Below are 25324 nucleotides of genomic sequence, written 5' to 3'. Positions count from 1 at the left end.
TGAGTGAATCCAACACAGTCCAGCTAGCAGCTTTATCACCCTTCACAGCAGAATCTGGACACTAGGGAAAGACATCTAAAATGAAGAGTAGGCAATTCATAAGCTTGTTAAAGCTGATTTGTAGAGCAGATCTTTCACAGTACAGCAGAGTTTATTTTGTTCTTGTTTTGTTTTTTAATTTATTACCCAATTCTATGTTATCTACCAGACATTTCCTTATGGGTACACATTTCCACGCAAAGAGACTGCCTCCATCTAGATCCCAACTCAGTATATATTCATTATTTTACCACAGTTATACCTGCTCCTCCACCTATTTTGAAATCAAATCTGCTCCACAGCAGAAAGCATACAAGCTCCAACCTGACCAATAGCCTTCTCAGTATTCATACTGCTAGCCTTTCATCACACCTCTGGTGAACACTTTACTTCAGACTGTGCTGCAAATAGTACTCATTCAGGTTTGTTTTATACTGGAGTTTGTTATTCATAAACTCTACTTCTTGCTCTGACATCAGCAGGAATTTTGGTCCTGACTTTGTCTGCCAGCAGGGGCTTAGTTGTCTGGGTACTGGTAAGCAGAGGCACAGGTTTACAAATTTTTTGTAAAAAATTTAAGAAACCTTCAGGCCCCTTTCTCTCCCCAGTGGGATGGGGGAGAGAATCAGAAGGGTAAAAGAGAAAACTCATGGGCTGAGATACAGACAGTTTAATAGGTAAAGCAAAAGCTGTGTGCATGAGCCAAGCAAAACAAGGAATTCATTCCCTACTTCCCACCAGCAGGCAGGTGTTCAGCCATCTCCAGGAAAGCAGGGCTCCATCACACAGAACAGTTACTTGGGAAGACAAAACACCATCACTCCAAACGTGTCCCCCCCTTCCTTCTTCTTCCCCCAACTTTCTATACTGAGCATGACATCATATGGTATGGAATACCCCTTTGGTCAGTTGGGGTCAGCTGTCCTGGCTGACCAGCTTCTTGTGCACCCCAGCCTACTCGCTGGTGGGGTGGTGTGAGAAGCAGAAAAGGCCTTGACTCTGTGTAAGCGCTGCTCAGCAGTAACGAGAACATCTCTGTTATGAAAACTGTTTCCAGCACAAATCCAAAACATAGCCCCCTACTAGCTACCATGAAGATTAACTCTACCCCAGCCAAAACCAACACATTTATTCAGTCAAGAATTCATTCTTCAACGCTGGAAAATTCAGTTCAATCTTGTAGAATTTTTGCTTGGACAAACTGTTGAAGCAGAAAGTCAACTTAAATCAGTGCACTTGTGATACTACTGGAAAACTATGTCTGATCCTGTAACAGTTACATGTACATACATTAAAATGTTCATCAAGGTCACATAAATACAAGTAGCAAGGACACCTATTTCAGATGGGAAAATGAAATGGATTTACAAATCAGCTACAAGTGCACTGAAAAAGCCTGAAATCCTTCTCACATATTTCCAAGACATAACAAGAGAATTGTGGACACCTTGTCTTAAATTCTAAATTATTTAATTAAGGCTTTGCTCAGGGGCAGGGGGGAAAGATGGTCTAAATAAGAAACTAAAATAAAATGTGATTAAAGCTGTAAGTTTAAGATGTAGGAAAAAATAATTTCAAGTCTGAAAACCAAAATTTCCAGCTTACAGAGGCATGAAAGTACACATTTACACTCACACATCGTGTGACACAAGGACAACGTTAAGCATCCAAAGGCACTTGTATTCTGGCAAACAGAGCAAACAAAGACATAGCTGTCAGAAAAGACAAGTATCTTCTTCTGCTGTCCAGCTACATAGGGCTGCTTCAAAACACACACAAATACTTATATACATTACCAAAGCTCTTAAGCTGTTTCTTTTGATATCGCTGGAAATACCTTTTGGTTTTGCCTTTTTTTTTTTTTTTTACTGGGAACATTTCAAGTTGAGGTTTTCCCATTTTTCACCAGCAAGTGACATAAACGGATGATGCTTACGGCACAGGTTTTAAGATATTTTTCCAAAGAGTAAGAAATAAGCAGAAGTTTCTGCTTTGAGAAAAAAATGGAAAATGTAAGAAAATAAGAGCTTTTCATGGAAAGCTTTGTATTCCACAGAAGGCTGATCTGTCAACAAAATTCAAGTAACATTTTTCAGGCAGCAGATATCTTTCAAGTCTTGGTTTGAGCTTTAAGCACGCTATAGGGCACAGGTGCAATTTCTAGAAGTTTGTTTATATCTCTACTAAATTTCTAGAAGCCTTTTACGAATGTGTTACGTGCAAATATCCTTACACCTTCTCAAAATCAATCCTGGCTTGTAGGACAGCACTTTTGCAGCAAAACAGATGGTATCTCAGCTTGACTTGCAGGACTGTTAGCCTTTATTTCTAGGAATGAAAGGAACCAGGTTTTACTGCTTTTGATTGACTGTGTTTTGTTGTACTGATGTGGGCTGAAAAGTTTGGGGGGGTTGAACACTCATAATAAAACAGTATGTGACTCTGGGGGAGAGCAGACTACTACACTCTTAATGTATTCCTCCAGATGTTCCTATTACAGTGTTACAGATAGGTTGCTGAATCCAAGGTGAGGAAACACACCAAGCTTCACCTACAGTTGCATCATGTCAAGGAGTGCCTTAAACACTAATTTACTCCAGTGTGATTTTTTTTTTTTTTAAATGCAAACATCAAATATTTAAGTATCATTTTTAAAAACAGACATATTCATGCTTCTATAAAATGAGACTGGATGAGGCAGCTGCAGCTGCTTACAGACAAGTCAGTAAGACAAGAATTGCCACTTTTGGCAAGACAGCAAAACCCAGAAATCCCAGAATGAGAAACAATACCTATGGCAAGCAGCAGTAATCGGAAGCTGGTAAAGATAGTATCACATCCTAATAGCAGCATTGGAGATAGCAATTGAAATCAGAATCTGTTACAGGATCAGAGAAAATCTGCATAACATTTGAGCAGGACTTCACATCTTGACAGTTTTGAGGAACTAAAGCCATTTGCAATAAATTAACTAAATATTAATAGCGTGGATTCTTTCTCATCTCAAGTCACCAGAGATTTTTAAAATAACTTCATAACGCACCAACTTCACTGGAGCTTCCACAGAGGAAGCTAACGATGGCTTGAATTTCCAGCAAGACTCCTGGAAGCCAGTTTTGAGGTGTCAAAGCAGGACTTTCAGTATAGACAGAAATAAAAGAAATTGTTATGTGAATGTTTCTGAAGGAATATATACAATCTAACCCCCTGTTGTGTTTCTGCATTAAACCCCTGTGTCTCAGAAAGATATAAGCTTTAGAACGCTGTTGTTAATCAGAATTCATCTACAACATAAAGGAGAACCTGCATTGAAAAGTCTGTAGCTTTGAAAACCTTAAAACAAACATGAGATGTAATCTGCTAACCAGGATGCAGAGATAAATTATTCTAATCCTCTTCTTTCTGCTGTTTCAGGAAAACCTCCTCCAGTTCTCACCAGGCAAGTTTGACGCAATTAGACCATGCTCCCAATGCCCTGTCTCCTCACCCTGGTGGAGCTCCTGCTCCATTCCACCACTTCCACTTGGAGGAGCACCAGAAGCGCAGCTTTCACTCTTCCCAACCTTTTGCCCTGTGCATTTAGATGCTGTCCCGTTCCCAAAACTGCTCTCTAAATAGTTTCTAAACTTTCCCAACTTTTGTAACACTCAGATCATCCCTAATAAAAACATGATAATAAATAAATCCCTATAAAATATATAAATATATCCCCACAAAAATATAGCTTGCCATGATTATCTTCCTATCCCATCTCTCTAAGTCACCAACTCTACTAAATCCCTTCATCTACTTCTTTTCTTTTCTGGGCAATAATAACCTAGTTCTCGTCTTCAACGCTCTTTACGTATTTCTCTCATCTCTCAGGTGTCCCTTCTCCTCTACTGTATCACTTGTTTTAATAGCTTCTACCATACTCAAGGAGTCTGCAAGCAGCATATACGACCACTAAATATTAGCTAATCATGTAATCGGTATATAGACAGGACTAACACATTGCCAAGCTGCAAGTTTATGTACTTACCCCCTTAACGTAGGCACATCACATGTCTCTGCTGGCTTGGCAATCATGAGACACAAGGAGCAAGGCTGCCTCCCATTACTCCTTAGAACAGACTGATATTCAATATTTTTTAATTGCTATCTTCTAACTCTCCAAAAAAATCTTTCCCCTCATGCCTCAGTTTGAGCTTTTCTCATCATGAGTTGCCATTACTATCTTAAAAAAAAACAAAAAAAAAAATTATAATTGTTTTATTACATGGCTTTACAACACATACTCTCAGCTCAACAACTTTTTTAGCAAAGCTAAGCAAAGTACTTGCACCTATGCTTCATAACTGAGCCTTGGACAGCTGAAGCCTGGACAAGGGTTTACACCTACTTAAGTGTGCTTTTCAACAGCCCATGTCTGCTTTGCCCGTGTCATCAGCCTTCAAGCATTTGTCCACCTTTCCCTCCAACATCTCCCTTACATTTATGGCATGCTCCCTTCTACATCCTTACCACCACTAACATTCCCTCCAAACAGATCACTTCTACCAGAACAAACTAGCTTCAGCAAGAGACAGGTTTTTTCTCCTTGACTGAGAACCAGCAACTTGCAGATTTACACTTGACCTACAAACAGCTTTATATAAACTCGTTTTGCAAAGACTAGGCAGTACTCCTCAAAACGCTAACCATAACCCAAAGTCTTAAACAGCTAACTGATCATCTTTGGAGCTTGGTTTTTATTGAGAATTTGGCTGAGGATGTTCTAAGCACACACTGCCAGATTGAGACATACCATCCTCTCTGCTACTATTTGTTATCCTTGTTTAGGGAACAATCAAAGCCTACTTGAAAACAGAATGAAACTATGAAACTTCAAAGGGACACCTCCTGGTCTGCACCTAAACACCCCCCTCACTCAATACCACAAATGTCTTATGAAAATATTGTCAACACTACAGGGGAACTGCAAGTTCTCTGTTTAGTTGTTAATCATCTTCAGATTATGTAATGCCTGCATAGTGTTAGCCCATAACAGCATCAAGTCTCCTCAATAAAAGCATGGTTCCTGTCTATTCATCATAAAGTATGATGCCCAGTACCTATTTCTAAATTTCTAGCCCAGTACCTATTTCTAAAGCTTAAAATCATACACACAAATGAATCCATCTGATGCCCTCTGAAACTATTTCCTCCCCAAAACAATAAAAGAATTCTGCCAGGAAGAAATCTCACTTAATATCACTTAATATCTATCTTTTTTTTTTCCTCACGAAGAATGGGAATTCTGTAGCAAATGCACTGCTACAGTCAGTTACTGAGAGGGTTCACTCCCTTCTACTCACTGTTTTCCTTGTTTATAACACTGATTTCAGTTGAGCAAGACCACATATCTGACACTTTTTCCTGGTCCATTCAAATTTCCAGAGTCTCTGTTCAGCTGAATGTGTCCTTTCAGGCTCCTGTCTTCATCCACATGCCAGTTCCTGGCATCATCTCATCATAACTTTAAGGCTTAGTCCCTTATAGCTGAGAATAAAATAAGTTTCCCATTAATTCAAGCAAAGGCAAAGAAATTATAAGTGATTTGTAACTAAGATATTAGAAAGAAACTTTTTTGAGGAAGCATTTTTCCTCAAAGAACACAACAGTTTTGATAAAATATTCTCAGTTTAGGGAAATGAGCATGATTATCTTTTCTGTTCTCCAGTAAAATCATCAGCCAGTAATTTTTCTGATCAGATTCACCATGCAATTCTGTTAATGTAAGATGGGAATAAGCAGGCAAGCTGGGAGGACAGCAGGGCTGTTCTTTCCACAGCAGTGCTAGCTTTCACTGGTTTGAAGTACTCAGTTACAGCCACACACTCAGAAACACATGATATGATCCACTGCAAGAGACAGGCTACTAGCTTGACTGACAATTGACCTCATTTAATAGAACAATTTGTTTTGTTAGTTAAATTAAAGCTGAAGCTCTGACATATTAAAAAAAAAAAAAGGGGGGAAAATCTTGGTTCTGCTTAAGTCAATAAAGGGTTTTCTATTCCCTGCAGCTAGGACGTCTCACAAGATTATCTGGCTCTGAGAAAACTACTGTGTCAAAAAGCACAAATAATATAGTTACTATTAAGGACACTAGGACACCTGTCTTTAGTAGTTTGGTTTATATTTAATCTAACCGTAGCCACACATATATGTGCTCAAACATTTACCACTTCTCTCCTACCAAGAGACTGGATTTTTTTGGTCCTTTCTCACCTTATGCTGTAAAGCCCTTTAAATCACATCTCTCAGGATTACAGTAACAGCTGGCACCTGTAACAGGACTGGAATTTAATCACTAAAAAAGTACATATAAGCTTATATGAATCTTTAAACAGAGACAGACTCAAAGAATGAAGTTTACTGCAGATACTCCCAGTGCAAAACAGCACCAGCAATACCAAAAAAGAATTTTAATGAAAAAATTAATACAGTACTACAACAGTTACTCGTTGATGTAACATTTTATGAGACAACAGAAGAAACAGATAAGACAAAACAAAAACATAAAATACTTGTTAAAAATCTGTTATTGAAATTAGCAGTGCAAATAAATAAAAAGCTTAAAATAAATTGTTTTTCAGTTATAGAATCTGTCAAAACACATAGTTCTCATCATCAGCCAGATATGCATTACACAAACTGAGGAAAACTATGGTAATAAACCACAGATCGCCCCTACTGTCCAGGGCAGAAAACTTTCTACTAAAGACCCCTGTCTACAAAGATGAAAGACAAGCTAAGACAGAAATGGTCTTCAAAGGAAGTCACAGTTTTAATTGCAGGCAAAAATTGTTGCTGTTGCTTACAGCGTTATTCAAAGGTAATGCACAGGGCCAAGTCTGCATGACTGTCTAAAGCAGAACCTGACCTCACTCGTACCCAGACACAGAAATTTTGGAGATCTGTGTCTATCTAATATATATGCTTATGTAAATAGGAGTGCTCTTAATTCCTGGCTGTCAGGACAAGTCAGGAATCTTCCCTGTCATCACATGGGAGTATATCACATACAATATAAATAATATATATGTAAATAGAGTATGTCACCAACCAGCATCAGAATGCCTTTTCCAATGGAAATTTGTAAACATTACAGAAGGATCAGATTACTTCCAATTTATACAAGGATAATTTAGGCTAAGTTTTCATTTACAATGAAGTGTAAAGTAGCAATGTAAAAGAATCTTGAAATTTACTGCCAAGGGAGCACCAAGGTCCCTTAGGTAAGGCAAGGGATGATAGAAGAGAGCACCGACATTTCAGAGGCTATTAAAGGATCCAACCTAACCGCAGCTGGAGTTGCAAATTATGTATTTCAAAGCCTTATGAGATCAGATCACAGTGTACCATTCTAGACCACACTTTTCCCCCAGTCTCACATTTGTAAGCATCCTTTTACAAATTTTTGAGTTTGACCCACTGAGAGCAAAAACGTTTAGAATTTATATGGATTTCATCCCCGTAATTTACTGTGAAGCCTAAATATAACAGAACACTGGCCCTGTTCTTAGTACTTAACCTACTTCGAAGATGATGGAGAGAGAGAAAGATTTGTGCATGCATGCCTTCAGAGAAGCGTCTCATCAAAAGACCGTGATATTCAATTCAAAGTCTTCTGTAGAGTCCTAACAGGCTCTGGATCTGGCCCTTATATCCCTCCAGAAAATGGTAACACCACTCCTTCCACCTGTAAGTCACATATCCAAGCATGACTGTAAGTTAAACTCAGTGTTTACTCTACAGACCACACCTCCAGCATCTGCACACTCCTGTACAGCACTTTTTCAACTTCTACATTTTTCAGCAGGACAATGCAGTTTACAGGGCAGTACACTGGCATTTAAATTTGTACCCAAGAACTAACCTGTAAAAACAGCACATTAATTATGCATGCATTGCTGATTTCTAATATCCTTCCTGTTAATAAAACCTGAACATACATGCAATGTTTAAATCTTCATCTCTTCAGAGCCAAATTCTGGCTGGCTCTTTCATATACTTTTTTTCCAAAATAGAATTGCATCTCAGTCTGTATTTTTCCTGAACTCAGATCTGAAGCTCCTCTGTCCTCCGAGCTGCAGAAAGCAGATCTTACAACGTTAGACCCATGTCAGATTTCCAGGTTGTCCAAAAAAAAGTGTGCACTCCCACCATAGTTCCTGTCTTCTGGCATTCAGCTGTGTATGGTCCAGCAGCGTGCCAGCGTCCAAACAAAGAACGAACACAGCAAGCAATAGTTGTTTGGTTTACCTAAAGCAGAGGGCAAACAAGCCCTAAATTATCTTAGGAAGAAAAAAATTCTTTTTTTCCTGGAAATCATACAGTAGTATTGTTTTCTAAAGTTTTACTCCTTATCCTTATAAAATATATTAAATTTTCTCAACCATTATCCCAACATTGTAACAATCCACAAAATACTTTTCCCCTCATTTCAGCATGCAAAGTAGAAAACTATTCTAAATGGCTTATTCAAAGTTATCATATAAACAGAATACTTCTTCCATTCTCAAAACCTTTGTGATGCTACTGTCCATTTCCTAACGCAGAATGCACAGTAAGCTCAGAGCTGAATAAGGCAAGGTGCCTTTTCAAATTCCTTTTTGAAGCTGGCTGATCGCAGAACTTGACTTCAATGTTGCCATCGCTGAACGCCTCCCTCCTGGATTCATTTGAGTCAACGGGATCTCCTTGAGAAACAGTTGCCTTTTGCCGCCTCATAGTAATCCCCGAGTTCCCAAGTTGCCTGGTTGGTGATGCATTTTCTTTGACAACGCAGAAGCAGAGGGCAGACAAAAAATTTTTCTTGAAGTTTTCATTCATGAAAGCATACACGATAGGGTTGCAAATAGAATTGAAGAATCCTATAATCTGGACAATTGCAAAGATCATTTTGACTGTCACATCATCATACTCCTTTTCAAAATTACCTGGAAAGGAAAAAGGAAATATGCTGTAAGCACAGAATGGCATAAATGCCCACTACTTAGCCTATTTATATCCAGTCTGGCATTAGAAGCTTTTGTTTAAAATCAACAAAAGACCTTGCTGGAGGTTCTTAATATTAGCAACAGGGTTTCATCAGCAAGTAAAGACCAAGATCTACCACATAGCCCTGCTTTGTGTATATGTAAGGACAGAGTCATTCGAAAGAGGCAATTTATGAGCCAAAAAACTTGCCCAACGGCCAAGTGACAGAAAGCTTCCAGTCTGCTAAGTATAGGCCTTGTTTATTCCAGTTGTTCTTCTGGCTGTGTTTCGTGTCCATATCAAATGTGTAAGTTCTTTAACACCAATACCTGTCTTCTCACTGACCATACATGCCTTCTTTCTCTGTGCTGACACAGATCAGCTCATGGAGGTAATCTGGTATCTTCCTGGTCACCTCTCTCACTCTTTAATCATTGAGATCACAGAGGACTGAATTCCTTGAATTCAAATACTCAGCGACCAAACTTTGGGTAAGCACTATAAAGGTTTACATGCCAAGTAAAATAAAGGCCTTGTAGCACCTGAAATAATTCCTGAAATTAGAAAAGACAGCAAACAGTTCATGGAGTGTTATGGGCAACCTTTACATGGGACAACCCAGGCAATGTTAATAGTTATAGCTTCTGCACTTCTGATTCTGCCCAGGCATAAGCATCGTTTGGTTCAGCTGACTGGCTGCAGGACTACTGATGTATTTGCTACAACCTTATTTGTGATAGAAGACAAAGAAACAGCTGCTGCCTTTGGCAAGCAGAGTACAACTACTGAAAAATTCCTCTTGTTCCTACACATAGTCTGCTGCATAGTCCCATGTGCTATCCCAGTACCCATGCAGGAGATGGGAGAAGAACAGTGCAAGGCCCCAGAGAACGGGGCAAATAGCAAAAAGCAAAGATAACAAGCATTGAGGGCATTTTCAAGCTAGTATCCACTCCAGAACACTGAAAAAGTTCAACTGGATTCATTGGGTATTATCACTATGATGTCCAGTATTTATATTTCCAGTATGTCTACCTCATATTTATCCCTTCACCTGCCCTGGTTTTAATTTCATAGCAGTTTAAGTCAAAGCAGCATGACAACTGAAGTGGATGCAAATAGAAGTCTTCACACATTAAATTAAAATTAAATTTGAATTTTAAAAGTTACTTGTTCAAGAGGTTTTATACTTGGAAATAACTTCTACCTTCCAGCCAGGTACTTTTGACCTTTCAGCAAATGAGGGTAGCATGACAGACACAGAAAGAAAAAGAACCTACACAGATATGCTCACCATCCTAATAGTCGAGCCTGTTTCTTTTCTTGAGTCTTGTAAGGCCTAGCAAACCACCTTTTCAGGACTGGATTACGTGCTGTACAAACTAAGAAGCAATGACTATCTCCTTCCTAAAGAGCTTACATTCCAAAAGAGCTGGTAGAGAGTTTCAGTTCACTCCCACCCACCCTGCAACAAAGTTCAGTAGGGTTTACAGCAAGACACAAAGATTATCTTTTTTCTTAATTCACACAGCAGGGAGGAAGAGATCTGGCTGACACACAAGATTATCTCAGATACAGGATATCTCCCAAACAAATCTGATAAGAGGTTTTTTGAAATGTACTCATTTTCTGTGAGCACTGCAGATCTGTCTATCACTCATCAACTTCAGAGTAATTCATCTGTTGTTGGCTCTGTATCTCTATTACAAGACAGTGATCCGGGACTTAGAATCACAACATTAACCTTTGCTAGCAGAAGGTATTCTATAGCTGAATGCTGCAGCAGCACTAGCTTTTCACAACCTGTAGTTCCATTATGAAAAGAACTAAGAAAGGCTTTATTGTATAACACATGGCAGATACTCACTGTATTCTGTCATCATGTGAATCACATGGAAAGGGGCCCAACAGACTGCAAAGAGAAACACCACTGTCACCATCATAACAATTGCTCGCTTCTTCTTCCTGAAATTGCATCAAGACATTCCATACTGAATCACTAAGAATTAACTGGTAGTTAGATGTGTCTCTTCAAGTTAGATCTGTAAATGTGTTCTGATGGTTGCAGATGCAACTAAAACCCTGGAAGAATGCTCAGAAGTACACAATTCCCTTTGAAACAAAAATGCAGCATCGTATAAATGCAGTACATCAATTAACACCTTTTATTTCTTTCTTTTGGGAAAGCATGCACTTTGTAGCTGCAGCAAGCAGACATTAGCATATCTTGCAAGGTATTTTCACGCTATTCAAGCAGATGCAATTCCAATAGTAAGAGATGGTAAGGAAAAACACACATGCAATTCCATTAACAGCTCAAAAACCAAGAGTCCCTTCCTAGATCTGGGAGCACTGACCATACCCGCAGCACCTGATTACATAGAGAATTTGATAGAGCGTAAGTGTAACTACATCTGCAATATTCAACCTTTGCTGGTAGTTGCAAGCGCTGGAATAAGAGCAAGAAACACACTCCCTGCCTCCACTGTAATATCTCACAAACTCAAGGTATACATTAATTTATTGTCATCCCCAAATTGATATATAATTCATACAACTACATTTATAGATCTCAAGATGGATCTCTCACTTGAGCTAAAGCAGCAGCACTTCACTGGTAGCAGTTACAGTATCTTCTCCCCACTGTGTGAAAATAAGCTGAAGAGTAGCCCGAAGATTGCATGTCACCTTAACTCCTGTAAAATTGCACCCTCTTTCAGTTTTGACTTACAAGGGTCCACTTCCTTAGGCACTTTGTTAGACAAATATCTAAGGAATCGTTTATCTTTTTAAGCTGCTTGTCAGTATTCTCCTTACAGTCAATACTTAAGCTGACACTCTCCTCAATGAGCAGAACTGTTAGAGGTTTCTAACACATCAGGCAACAGATCAATTTTCCTAATGAAAGGAAAAAACATGAGTCAATATTAAGGGTAGCCCATATTTAGTGCTAAATAGCAAAGTTGATAATTATTGATTTTCATAACTTTTCAGATAGAGCACTACCATCTGGATAGTCTCACACAAACACAGCTGAGAACACTCAAAACTCTTTGGAAGCTATATCAAGTTAAACTGTACCAAAGTAGTTTTTAAATTAATTCTGATTTTTTCCCATATGACAATTTAACTTATAATAGAATCATAAAGCAGTGTTCACAGTCTCAGAATTATATAAAGAACTTTCCATAGAACATATGGAAATAATGTAGCAGCATTTTCCCCAAGTCATATTCTAACTCACGGCCTACATCTTTTAAAAACAAGTGTTTCACAATGTATATTATGATATTTATTGAAAGGGCTTGACATCCAAGGTGTGGCTATACTATACTTTGAAGAAAACAATCTGTTTAAGTTGCCTTTAATTGGGTATCTAAGTGTTAAATAAGTAGCTAGCTTTAAAAATCTGGTCTGTGCTTGCAGTCTTTCCAATAGATAAGGAAAGAGATTTTTTTTTTTTTTTGGCACTGGTTTTCAAGAACTGTCAGGAAAAAAAAGCTTTCTAGAAGTCAAAGTTCCAACTGTAATTTACTTTACAAACCTTGATATTTTAGACATTTCACTCCCATGAATGGTTTGAAGAACTGAAGCATCTCCCACTCGTTTCTTAATCCAGAGTTCATAGCCAATTTTAGTGTACAAAACAAGCATCAACATCAGTGGAAGAAGGAAGAGTATAACAAGAATAAAGGTTGTATATATCTTCTGATAAATCGGGCTGGCCCATTCTTCCAAGCAACAAACATGTACTTTTTCATACAAAAAGTCATATTTAACCTGCAACAAGTGTAAAGGAGATGAGTCACTACAGTGTTCACCCCAAGTGTAAAAACCAATCGCATTCAAATATTCCTTGCTCTTAATACAACAACCACAATTCAACAGAGACTTTTCGAAGTGACAAAATTCTTCCAAGCACTTTTCCACATCAAGTGTTGGGTTGATCCAAGTTGACAAAAGAAAGGTCAGGAGATGCTCAAATTTGCACTCCTCCTCAAAACTTTTTTTTTTTTTTAAACAAGGACTTTCAAAGGAAACTTTGGCTATGCATTTCGCAAGTAAAGATGGGTGTATAGAAACCTCACATATTAGTCATTTAAAAAAAAAAAAAAAAGGATTTGTTAACATTCAGGCTCACAAGCAGCAGATTCTGACAGGCCCTTTTTTTTTCCACCCCTCCAAAAGTGTACGGTAACTCCTTAAACTATAAGGGGCAGCTAATTACATTTTAAATGAGGCACAGTTCTTCCAAATCTCAGGGAACACTATGTCATCATGAAACAGTAATCTAAACCCTACACTGCTGTGCGCCAGTGCACCTTTAAACCAAAAGGAAGCCACAGTGGAAGTCATAGATGTAATTACTGCTCTTTGACATAACCAGGGAGGGTAGACATGACTAGTCCCTGCTAGTAGTCCTTCTTCCAGTGCATGCAAGTCCTAATCTTTAGCCTTTCTCATGCTGGCACACAGAACAAAAGCCCCACTTCTCTTATCCCACCCTCATTTCTTAGGAGTTTATTCAAATTCATTGCTAAAGATACAAAAAGATCCAGCAAGAACCAAGTTTAAAATGTAAATTCCCATTTCACCTAACATACCTCAAGCCGTTGCACATGCCACATAGGTGACCCAACAATAACTGCCAGCAACCAGACTATGCCTGTAAACAAATACATTTTTTAATACTTTGCACAACAAGCAGCATAAGTTGTCGTATGAACAGTTTAATAACTTCATCTTTAAAAAGTCAGGCAAAGCAGACAATTTAAATAAACAACAAAGTTTTCTATGAGGCATGCATCAGTCAACATTCACATCAATAACAGCATGCTCTTTTGTTGTCAGTTTTCTTTCTCTCAAGCTACCTTCATTTATTGGTATTCAAATGTAAAGGCAACTTAATGTGCATGAGCAGCATTATGTGTGTTCTCTTTGTGTTACAATGGAAGGACCACTTACAGCTTTGACATTGCTTTAGCAGTGCTTGTACATTTTGAACCTTTCTTAAAAAAGAAAAAAAGAAAGAAAAGGCTGCCAAAGGCTTATCAGAGTTTGGTTAAGTAAATCTTTGACTTCAGATCCTAAGTTTATCGTCAGGGTTTTGACTAGTAATTACTACACATATAGGCACTATCCTTGAGCTATTTTATAAACATTACCAGACTTATCATTAACTCTACCTCTGAATCACTGGTCATATCAGTGCCTTCTGTTCTGTCATGCCATCTACACCAGCTACACTGAAGATTATTTCTCTATACACATGATTACTGGAGATGCCTAAAATCTTACCAAGCATCGTGAAAGCCCTTTTATTGGTGTACTGCCATTTCATTTTTAGTGGATGCACAATTCCCTGGTGTCTTTCCACAGCAATGCAGGTCATTGTAAGAATCTCAGTTACAATAGCAGTGGATTGAACAAACGGTACCATCTTGCAAGCGAAGGCACCTGCAATAGTCAGAAAGTAAGGTATGCAACTGTTGCAGTTCATGAAAAAAGTTACTAATACTAGACTTCATTACTAAAGTGCTATTGTGCAAAAAGAACAGACTGATATTCTTAGATTTATTTTAACAGCTAAACTGCCAAGTCACCTATTTAAGCTATTTGTCAAATGCAGCTTTCAATAGTCATTCTTCTGCCGTACACACTACATCTGCAAAACCAAGACTTCTAAGGACATATTTGCTTGCTCTGTATCAGGCTGAGACATTCCTATTTCACTTTTGACCGAGTCTTCCATCATCTGTTTTCAAATGTGCCAAGTTACAGGGATATTTATTATCTTTTTATCTTGGCAGATTACTCTCCAGTTTTATGAAGGTCTTAGTGTGACCTGTTTAAAAGTTTACCTTTTCTGCTGTTGCAAATACATTCCTTCTAGTTATTTAAATACCACTCTACTTGTATACTTGGCACTTAACGCATTATTCTGCCAAGCAATATATATACAGGAGTCCTCTAAGAAGCGTAACATAAGCGGAGAAATTCAACCTCTCCATCATTTTTCCATTCTCCATGTCTCCCTCTTTCCTGATTAACACATTATCTGAATTACACTGTCCAAATTAAATACAGTTTCCTGTCTGCATTTTCAGTTGTATAGGTTCCCACTGTATTTATGCACAGCTAGCACAGATCTTCAGATTTCATTGCTGCTATAGCTTCCCAAAAGTACATATTCAACTCAACATATTAGTCATTCCCCAATACTCATTCTCCAGTCCCAACCATCTTAGAAACTGTGGTGTAAATTACTCTCTCAAAAATCTTATGTTAATGCCCTTCCCAACATACTTCTCATTTACTCATTTTCTGACCCTGAGACAATTTTGTATACCCACATTCTCACAGTTTCCTCACATTCTTACAGTTCAGCACCAGATATTCACTTCAGCAACAACTGCGGTTATTTCCCTCACTTGATCATTAATTATACTTTACCCAGATATAATCCATAAACTCAAAATAACCAAAGGAACATCTGATCCAATTGTAAGTCAAGCTTTAAGAGGCTACAGACACCTTAAGCAATAAAAGCAATGAAAACAGAAAGAAAACAAGCAGGAAACTATCAAAGCTTAATCCTGCCCTCCATGAAGGGAACAAGCAACAGGAAAACTTTTGTCTGCTAGGCCAGGGTAAAAGCCACTGTAGCTTACAAGAAGGAACCGGTTTGCTACTGGTCTTACCAATTCTAGCTGCCCCAAAATATCACTTTTTCTGTGGCTCCAAAAAGCAAAGGGGAGGGCAAGGGGCAAAGGATGGAAGTCAAGTACCTTTCAAGTATATATTCAATACCAGCAACACTGTGAATGTGCACACAAATCTGGCTTAAAACAAAACAAAAATATACCATGCAGCCCAATTTCAAGCTACTCGAATGAAACCTTAGCATGGTCAGTAGGAACTGTATAGAAGATGCACTGGGCTGCATGTCTTTCTCATCTAGTATGTATTTTGCCAGGGTATCGGAAAGAGCAAGACAAGACATACTGACAGCTGGCATCAACTGCCATTTATACCATAAAATTCCCCCCGCTTCCTCCTTGGCTTCAGTAAGCACAAAGTAAACCCCTCATGAAACACAGCCAATATCTTATTAACTCAGCATCTCATCAGTTTCTCACTACACCCAGTACCCTATGTGCTACACATACAAGCACCAGATCCACTCAGTTACATTTATAGTTCTTCAACCAGTGTGTTGAAACTTCTGTAGTGAGACAACAAAAAGCAAGTCCAAATCACACCTTCTTTGCACGTGGCAAATGGTGAATACAACCAAAGAAGAGGCTATGGCACACAATCTCTGGCTTACTGCCACAAGTAAAGCAGAGATAAAATTATCTCCGGCCAAATTCAAATCCTACTCCTTTGAATCAAAAGGACAACAACATGAACAGAAAAGCAAAATTTGTGCATGAAAGAAATGTTTAATTTCCTGTTTCACTAAAGAAATAAGTTCGAGTGCTGTGGCAAAAAAAAAAACCTTTCACCATATGCTGTTTCTTATAGTTTGAAAAAAAGTCAGAGTTAAATAAAGTCCACTTGAACTATACTCCATTATGGGGGTTTTCCTGTAATGCACTATTCCTTCACTGAAGTCCCAGCATTCCACGGTATTCTTAGGAAGCAAAGAAATATCACTCTATTACTCTAGTTAAGTAACAAAATGAGACAGCGACTTTCACTGAAGTTATACGAGTCTGGTGGAATTTCCAGCTTGTGCCCAACTATTCAAAGAGCAAACAGAATACCCGAGTTCATCAGGTAGTTAACTCCCAAAATCCCAGATTTTCATTGCCTTTTACTGATATCGTCTCATTTTCTTCCCAGTAACTACACTGCCAAAGAGCACAGACTACCACTACGCCTTTAGCTGAACACCCAGGAGAAAAGGCTGCAGAAACTCCTTACTTCCTCTCTTTGTAGACAAATGCACAATAAGTGATTACCTAAGCTATACATAAGTAACTGTTAAAAAGGTCGTAAAAGGAAGAATCTACATAATGTCTACAGATTGATCCTACTGAGCTGAATGAGGAGTGACGGTAGCACTTCCAGAAATGTGAAACAACAGGATGTTTTTCATTAGGCACAGTTGGCTGAAACAGAAACACCTGCTCCGAGTTACACGGCATGCATTTTGGTTCCTTGGTGGACCAAACCTTTGTGGCCAACGCAAAACAGCCACTCGCATTCTTATAACCAAGATATAACATGAAATTTTCAAAAGGACAGTAGTAAAAGCTACTCAAAAAGCCTCTATATATCAACAGTAAAAATAGAACAGTATTTCAACCTCCCTGAAGCTTCTCATGCCACCAAGCCCAGGCTCTCCGACCATCAAATTGTATTAACATCACCATATGGCTTTAGGGCTCTTTTGCTTGCCCTGAATTGTCACTCACTACACAAACGCTTCCCATCTTCTGAAATCACGAGGCACTTGGTGTTCAAATGCAAAACACCACCAAGGTTATGTGATTGTTTAGCAAGGAAATCAACTCTCCTTTGCATGAGTGTTTGAAACAGATGGGGGGGGGGTGCGCAGGGGGCGAGGAGAAAGGAATACAGTGTTTAGAAGCCATGGCCAAATGAAAAGTCATCAACTTCAGTGGAAATCTGATGTCAACAGATTTGAGATCCAGCTCCACCAACCTTAATGTGTTTGAATGGGCTTCAATCCTGAGATACCAGTGGTCCTTGTACTTGACAGAATAGGGAATGTTTTCCACATACAGTCTGTTCTTAGTTTTCAAAACTTTCATGATTTTATTTAGAAATATATACCAGCCATTCCAAACTGCCTAGATAATTGCTGAAGACTTTCTCCAAGTCTTTTAATACTATAAATTATATAGTCTATGTTTTCAAACTACAGACACCATCTATTTTTCTAAAGAAAATAATTTGCAAAAGGAATACTGTGAAAGAAAATAACTAATTGCTTCTTTTCAAGAAGCTAAGAGGTTCCTAAAAGTATTCCTTATGCACTGCTGAAAACTGTATAGATTATTCAAGCAATGATTAGTTTTCCCCAATGATAACACATTCAGAGGGCTGCAAATATAAATGGTATTCCCTTAAACAATGCTTCACAACTTCATTATCAGATGCTGTGCCTCTAACTATGATTTAGTCATTTCATCACCCATTTAAAAGATCGTTTTTTCTTTTATTAGGGTAACAAAGGCAAAATCCTAAAGCTATTCTCAGATAAAAGTTAAATTGTTCCTTCCTCTGTTAAAATGTTGTTGATCAAGCCCTTTCACTGAAATCTCTATCACGGCTTGTAAACCAATTCTCTCCAGCTCACTTAATGCAAGCAAGGGAAGGTTTTTTTATATTTTGTAACTTCAGGGCAGAAAACAAGTCAGTCATCATCACACAGCTAATATCCCTAATGGTCCTTGATACTTGGGCAATGCATTGTTCTGTATCGATTCTTGGGTATACAGGCATTTTACATCCTTAGTAGTTCACCTACCGTGATGCACAAGTCTCTCACATGTTACCTATACAGGATAAAGGACATTATACATACATCTGCCCAGAAAAAGGCACAAGTGTAGCACTTGAAAGTAGACCTGTGGTAGTTTAAGTCTGTTTATGGTCAACTACAGCAGCTGAGGTAAAAATGGTATGGCATGAGCCCATGGAATTAGACCACACACCGGTGCAAGATGGAGACCACACCATTCCCTCTCCTGCAATTTGAAACTGTGGACCGCACATCTTGGGTAGCTGACCAAAGTATTCCACACTGTCTACCTTCCTTCCCCCTTCCCTCCAAGGCAGCTTCTCTGCCTGTGGGTTTATAAAGCCACTGAAATGGGCACCACAGCCTTCGGGCAAACTTGGATCAGCAGCTTATTTCAAAATGCAGCAATTGGTGAGAAAAAACAAATACAAACATGCAAAGATGCAGGATAGCTGTGCAGCACAGCACTAGAGCACAAAACTACTGCAGTGAACTAGCGTCTGCAATTGTGGTATAAACAAGTAGTACAGGTGGGTATTTTTGGCAGGGATAGAGGTTAAAGATCCAGATCTCTTCTGAAAAGAGAAAGGAGACTCACTAGCAGGGAACAAAACAGGACATGGCAAACACAGTCCTGTTCACTCGATGCAAAGCAGAGATTGCCAGGTATTTTTACCAAGTAAAAGGATATAACCACCACCTCACGTGAAACACTAACCAATTAACCACACCCTAAAACTTGCTTTATTTCTTTGCCCAATTAATCTAACAGCAAAATATTTCACATCAGTCACTGCGTTTAATATCTACACTAATTAACGACATGCCCAACTTGCAGTAAGAAATTCCCTATACTGAACATGTAAGTTTCCTTTTGTCAGCATTGTTTTGCCGCTTTTAAGCAAAACACCCTGCCAATATATTATATATAAAAAACCTAAGCCTGTTATTTCCCTTACCAAGGCATTCACTGTATAACCCTTTCTCAAACCATCTTCATAAAGAATTTTATTTTTGCCCCTACTGATAAGCAAATACCCCAAAATAAACAATAGCAGGGCATGGTGAATGAAGGATAAGGCAAGATTTCACCATTACAGATAGAATTACAAAAATCACCCTGCTCTTACAGAAGCAGATCAATCCCGAGACATAACCTCTCACACTGCAGGAGGCAAGTGAAGAATGCTCTTGTGTCCCCGACCTGATTTACAGCAAGTCAAGACAACTTAAACAGGGAAGTTTAAAAAAAAGCTTTAAAACTGGAGATTCAAATACCTGGATCTCTCACGTCCAGTTTTACTGTCTAGCATTAACCCTAAATAGTGTATCAGCAGAGTTTGATAGTATTTGGAAACTCTTCAGTATCAAAGAACATTCCAGAAGCAAGTCAGAGTGAAGAAGTTTCTAATGTCTCACTGAAGAACAGAAATGAGATTTTACAGAGGTATCCAAGAATATCGGACACGAAAGGCCCAGTGATTTTCATTGCTAAGATTTAATTTTAATCCCTTAGTAAGGAATATTTATGCATTCTCACACAGGAAAGTTGTAAGTAAGGTAACACACTGCTTGATACAAGATATTTGGCAAAGAACAGAAAGCACCCTAAATACTCAACTGGGTATAAGATGCACTTGGTTTTCAACCAAGCCTTTAGAGAAGAGGAAACTGCCATGTCAAGGAGTGCCAGATATGACAGCAACATACAGAGGACCCACCCCTCTCCTGAGTGGCAGCTGGAAGGCAGACAAGATATGCAAGGGCATCTCAAATGCTGCTGTGTGTTCAAGTAGTGCCTCAGGTGGCTCACTACTCTCTAAATGACAGGAAAAGCCACCCTCTGATACTTGTACATATTCTAACTGATAAGATGCAAAATTCACAAGAAAGATGTAGCACAGTGCTAGGTCTATCGTCACCTGATGTTTTGCCTGTATCTTTTGCCAGGGCTGTTATATCACACAACATTAAAGGTAATTCTCCAGTCCCTCCAGGCAGTTCTGTAAAGATATTGCTGTTACTCAGCTAACTAAGCAGCGTCAGAAAATAAAGCGACTCTTGTCATATTTGGCCCAGAGACAAAAGCCCAAATTTATCTTTAACAGTGCTGCCATCAGTATAACAATGAGACCACTACTGCTGCCTCCTACCTGTGATCACATGAGAGCAAATCCTCAATTGCTTCAGTTTGCACCAAGACTACTTTTGCTGTATGCATCAATTTACCCCTTACTCAAGTTTCCATTTTATCTTCCTCTTACCGATAAATATGATCCCAGTGATCATTTATGCCAAAGCCACAATTTTCATTTCCTTCCACAGTATCTTCCACATTAGAGAGAGATTAGCTTGCAGGATTTTTATTAGAAGTTCCCCTAGAAATTACAGCCATTTTAATTGCAAAGTATAAATTCAGAAATTAAATCATATACTGCCACTATTACCGTCTCACGCAGCTACGCAGATTCTTCAGAGATCAGAGAATCAAAACTGAGACCGATGCACCCATTTTTGGTCAATATGGTGCTGCTCCCAGTTGCTGCCTATGTAGAGCTAGCAGGTCTGTGTTAATACTGCATAATCACTAGGCAAAGTGAGGCACACATTCAGCTTCTTGAAACTGCAGTTACTAAATTGTAGGTGAAATTAAGATGTATTAATGAATATACTGTGGAAAAAGTCATGCCAGTGCTTTAGTTTTTCCCATCTGCCAGAACTGAATTAAGTCCTGATAAGTGTAACGCAGCGAACATGAGAAATCTTCAGTTTCTAAAGAATTCTGACAAACACTATCTATTAGAGCAGTCATTTTACCATCCACAATTTGGATTACTTTACATCACCAGCTGTCACCATTCTCCTTGGAGTCCTATTGTAAACTATTCACACCTGGAACCCTTTGGGGTAAAAATGTTTCACCCTTCACTTTAGAAGGGCCAAAATGGTAGTTAGTCCTTTCTGATAGCATCCCATAATGTCTTAAAAGACAACAGCCACCCTGAAACTGTGGCTGTTCTTATGTTTGTATGTTCTATCTCTATAGTCTAGAGTGTTTGCATTTTTCCCCTTACCTCTCCCATTCTGCTGTGGGTTTCTGAAGGGGAAAGGAAGAGACAGCAACACAAATACACACATACGAGCATGGAAATAAACAGTTCCAAATCAAAGACAAGTGCAAAACATACTCATGTCTCAGTTCACATCGCCTAGTACAGATGCTTGTTTTAGTGATGCAAATGCAGCTAAATCAAAATATAAAGTGACTAAAAGCTCAGAAGCCCAAAGATACTTCTAGCATCAAGTGTCTCAGGATGCACCACTTTTTCCAGCAGGGATATATGACATACTCAAATCACCTTTTTCTTAACAGAGTTGGAGCTTGCACTACTGAGAGATGTTGCATTAAGGTGGATGAGGATAAGCTTTTTCAGACTACAAAATGAAAGGCAAAAGGAAAATTAAACCAGTAAAGCTAGCAAGGAAAAGACTCCTCCCAGACTGGCAGGCTCTGATTTGCAGTATAACTGTAATCACCATTCATGCTTCACAGTGTAAGCCTCAGGAATCAGATACCCTTGGGATACCATCAGTTTACATCTCATTTGTTTTCCTGAATTTTACTTCACACACACACCCCCAACAGAGAAGGGTAACACCCATCAATTATGTTACTCATTATGTCCTCCCAATGTGTTAAAGCTAATTATCTTACCAGGACTATCAAAGTCAATGGGATCTATGGATCCCCTTGTACTAAAGATGCTCTAGCATAGATAAGAGGGTAGACAAAAAGTACGGTAAAACCCACAGAACACTATGAAGTACCCTGAACTATGAACTACTGATATCTGAAGGTATTTTTTGCAACCTTTTACATTCACTACTTCTAGATTTTTGTCAAGCATCCTCAGTAACAGAAGGTAAATGGAAACATACATACTTCCCCCATACTGTTCAACATGCCTGTGCCATATCTGCTGTAATTCACCTCAGGCGGAGGCTTCATCCCACCCAACTTTTAGTTGATTGTGGTCAGATGTATGGTCAAGCTGACAGACCAGGGTCTTCCTTATAAGTGAGAAGAATCACACCTCTTATAATTAGGAAGAGCTACTCAATTCAGTCCTCTTCCCTTTACGTGAGATCTCTTGATGCCACCAGTAACTTTATGCTGTATTCTTCTTTGAGCAAGGAGAACTGGAACAACAATAGCCAAAAGGAAGGCACAGCAGCATACCTATCCATTTATTCCATTATTTTTATTTACACATCCTTATTAGTTTTGGGGTTCAACATCTGTACTGTCTTAAAACAGCAATTATCTCCCCCAAAGACAGCTCGTAAGAAAATAAAACAGTTGTCCTTACTATCAGCACCCCTGGAGTCACTTCTCCCAGAAAGTTCCTGGTTTTCAGACAAAAATAAAGCCCACTTCACATTGGGTTAGGTATCCAAATGCTTTTCAAGTCTCCTCTGACCTGGCAATTCCCACCCTGCATTCTAGTCCATGGGATGTACTGGAATTAAATCTCCATGTTCTGAAGGTAACCTTCACTATCTCCCAACAATATAAGCACAGGAAGCCTTGGAAATTGAAACATAACCGTGTCACTTTATGAACATTCGTTCTGTTCATATTGAAATATTTTGAAAAACATTTTGAAATATTTTGAAAAATATTTCAATTTGTGATTGTACAAGATGTTGTCTGCTACTTTGTGTAAAAACATCACTTTTATTTTTCCACTTATGATCAAACACTGTTTTAAGACCAAGAAAAGGAAGATAAATACCATTTACAGTGTTACTTCATCTTTGTCTTTTTGTTACTTTACTACTTTGGAACTGGGAAGCATAAAAAAGAAAAAAAAAATAATTCTTTCAAAAAAAAATTCAGAAAAAATATTCAGAAATAATTCCGAAAAAAATTCAGAAAAAAAAAAAATCAAAATTCATCAAGGAGGTCTTGCCCAAAGGTCCTTCACATCAACGGGAATACAACATAATTCCCAAGATATAAGCGTATCTTATAAATAATGCATCATTTCAACATAAATTCTGCATGTTCTCATTCCCCTATTTCTCCAAGGACGCATTCTTTTTCCTCACGACAGGTTAAGGAAGTCTGACTCCGAGTCGACTACTGTCAGAGGAATTTAAGCTGAATAAAGACTGATATTTCACTCGCCAGACAGATTTCATTACTTAGAAAAAAAGAGAAAGTACCGCAAGACTACCTCATCAGCACCACACGACGTAGTTTCTCACACACATACTGCAACTTTTAACGAATACAAGCATGAAAGCGCACTAGGTTTTACATAAACATTACCATTAACCACAGGGAGTGGTGTAGCCGTGATTTAGCTCTGCGGAAAAGCAGCTGACGGCAGGCTGAGGTTACTGAACTACACACCTGGAGATAGCGCCCGAATCCTGCGATAAAAGACTACGAACGCCTGAATGCTGCCAGCGGCAGACGTTTTAAGTTTTCACCGAAGAGTTTGACCCCTGTGCGAGCACGACGAGCTCCGCAGGGGAGCGCGGGAATACCGCTGCCCTGAGGGAGGACGGCAGCCCCCTCGCAGCGAGGCGGTCGGGCGCCTTCTCCTCAGCGGAGGAGCGGCCCCAACGGCCGAGGCGGCCCGGGGCTCCCGGCGGGAACAGCGCGCGCCCCTGGGGGTCCCTCACAGACGGCGGGAGGGAGCGGGGGTCTCAGAGGCGGCGCTGGCCGCAAGCACTGCCCCACCGCTGCGCCTCGTCCTCTGCCCCCCCCCCCCCCTACACCTCCCTCCAGCGGCCGCCGAACCCGTAACGGCCCGGGACTGCCCGCCCCGGCCCCGGCACCCACCGCCAAGCCAGTTGGAGGAGATGTTCTGCAACAGGGTGAAGGGGACGCAGAAGAAAGCGATGAGCAGGTCGCTGAGAGCCAGGGAACAGATGAAGATGTTGGTGACGGTCCTCATGGCTTTGCTGCGGGTCACCACGTAGAGCACCAGGCAGTTACCGAAGAGCGCCAGCGCGAAGATGAGCACGCAGATGAGGACGAAGGCCACCTTGGTGCGCCCCGGCAGCTCCGGGATGTACACCAGCGGCTGCAGCCCGTAGAGGGCGATGAACTGCTCCCGCGTCACGTTGTTGTCCCGCAGGAGCTGCGCGAACTGCTCCGGGGTGATGTTCAGGGACCGCATGGCGCCGTCCTCCACACTCCCTCCTTAGCCCCCCTCAGCGCCGCCGCCCGCGCCCCGCCATCGCTGGACCGGGACCGCCGCCCCTCCGGCGCTCTGCCGGGGCGCGGGAAGGAGAGCGGAGAAGCGGCGGCAGGGGCGCGCGGAGCCGGGAGCAGCCCGCGGAGGACGGGGCGGCGGCAGCGCGAGCAGCTCCTCTCAGCTGCAAACTTCGAGGCGGCGGCGCCCGCAGCCTCCGCCGGCTGCTGTAGCCAGCGAGCCCCGCGGCGCGTGGGCGGCAGCCAATCAGCGCGCAGCGCGGGCCCGCGGCAGCTGGCCGTCCCTCCCGGCGCGTGTCTCCTCAGCGTAGCGGAGGCTCGACATAGCCGAGGCGGGAGCTGAAAGGACCGAGCCATGTTTGGATCAGGCTGAGAGGGAAACGAAAGAGATTGTGCAGTAGGTACGTGGCCTTCTGCGTGAGGGGAGACTCATGCCACCCACAGCGGGTCGTGCTGCTGCTGCTCTGTGCCTAGCCCTCACAAGGTAGCAGGGGGGATTTTATCTGCCTTTCCAGCCCCCTCTGCGCCAACACCACTGCAGGGCCTCGCGTGAT

At 40.3% G+C, this 25324-nt stretch overlaps 1 protein-coding gene across 2 annotated transcripts in view; it reads right to left on the bottom strand.

Annotated features, from left to right (window-relative positions):
- Window positions 1-24947, bottom strand: part of QRFPR (pyroglutamylated RFamide peptide receptor) — a 36847-nt gene extending 11900 nt beyond the window's left edge. Inside the window, exons 1-6 of one of the 2 annotated variants that reach the window (XR_015700075.1) lie at window positions 24396-24947; window positions 14344-14502; window positions 13650-13711; window positions 12590-12825; window positions 10913-11010; window positions 8019-9005 (exon numbers count right to left, since the gene is read on the bottom strand). Coding sequence is in view for 1 of the 2 variants with exons in the window: in XM_087737779.1 (XP_087593905.1) it covers window positions 8602-9005; window positions 10913-11010; window positions 12590-12825; window positions 13650-13711; window positions 14344-14502; window positions 24396-24735 (1299 nt within the window). In the remaining variant the exon portion in view is untranslated. Of the gene's footprint in view, window positions 1-6986; window positions 9006-10912; window positions 11011-12589; window positions 12826-13649; window positions 13712-14343; window positions 14503-24395 lie in introns of those variants that run through there. The other variant, XM_087737779.1, reaches the window with a different exon arrangement.
- Window positions 24948-25324: the final 377 nt, after the last annotated feature.

Source organism: Nipponia nippon, unplaced genomic scaffold (genome assembly GCF_047370975.1).
Source record: "Nipponia nippon isolate SJK-2023a ecotype South Korea unplaced genomic scaffold, ASM4737097v1 scaffold_6, whole genome shotgun sequence".
Classification (NCBI taxonomy): domain Eukaryota; kingdom Metazoa; phylum Chordata; class Aves; order Pelecaniformes; family Threskiornithidae; genus Nipponia; species Nipponia nippon.
The sequence above is the reverse complement of the archived record's forward strand: the minus strand, read 5'-3'. Positions and strand labels throughout refer to the sequence as shown.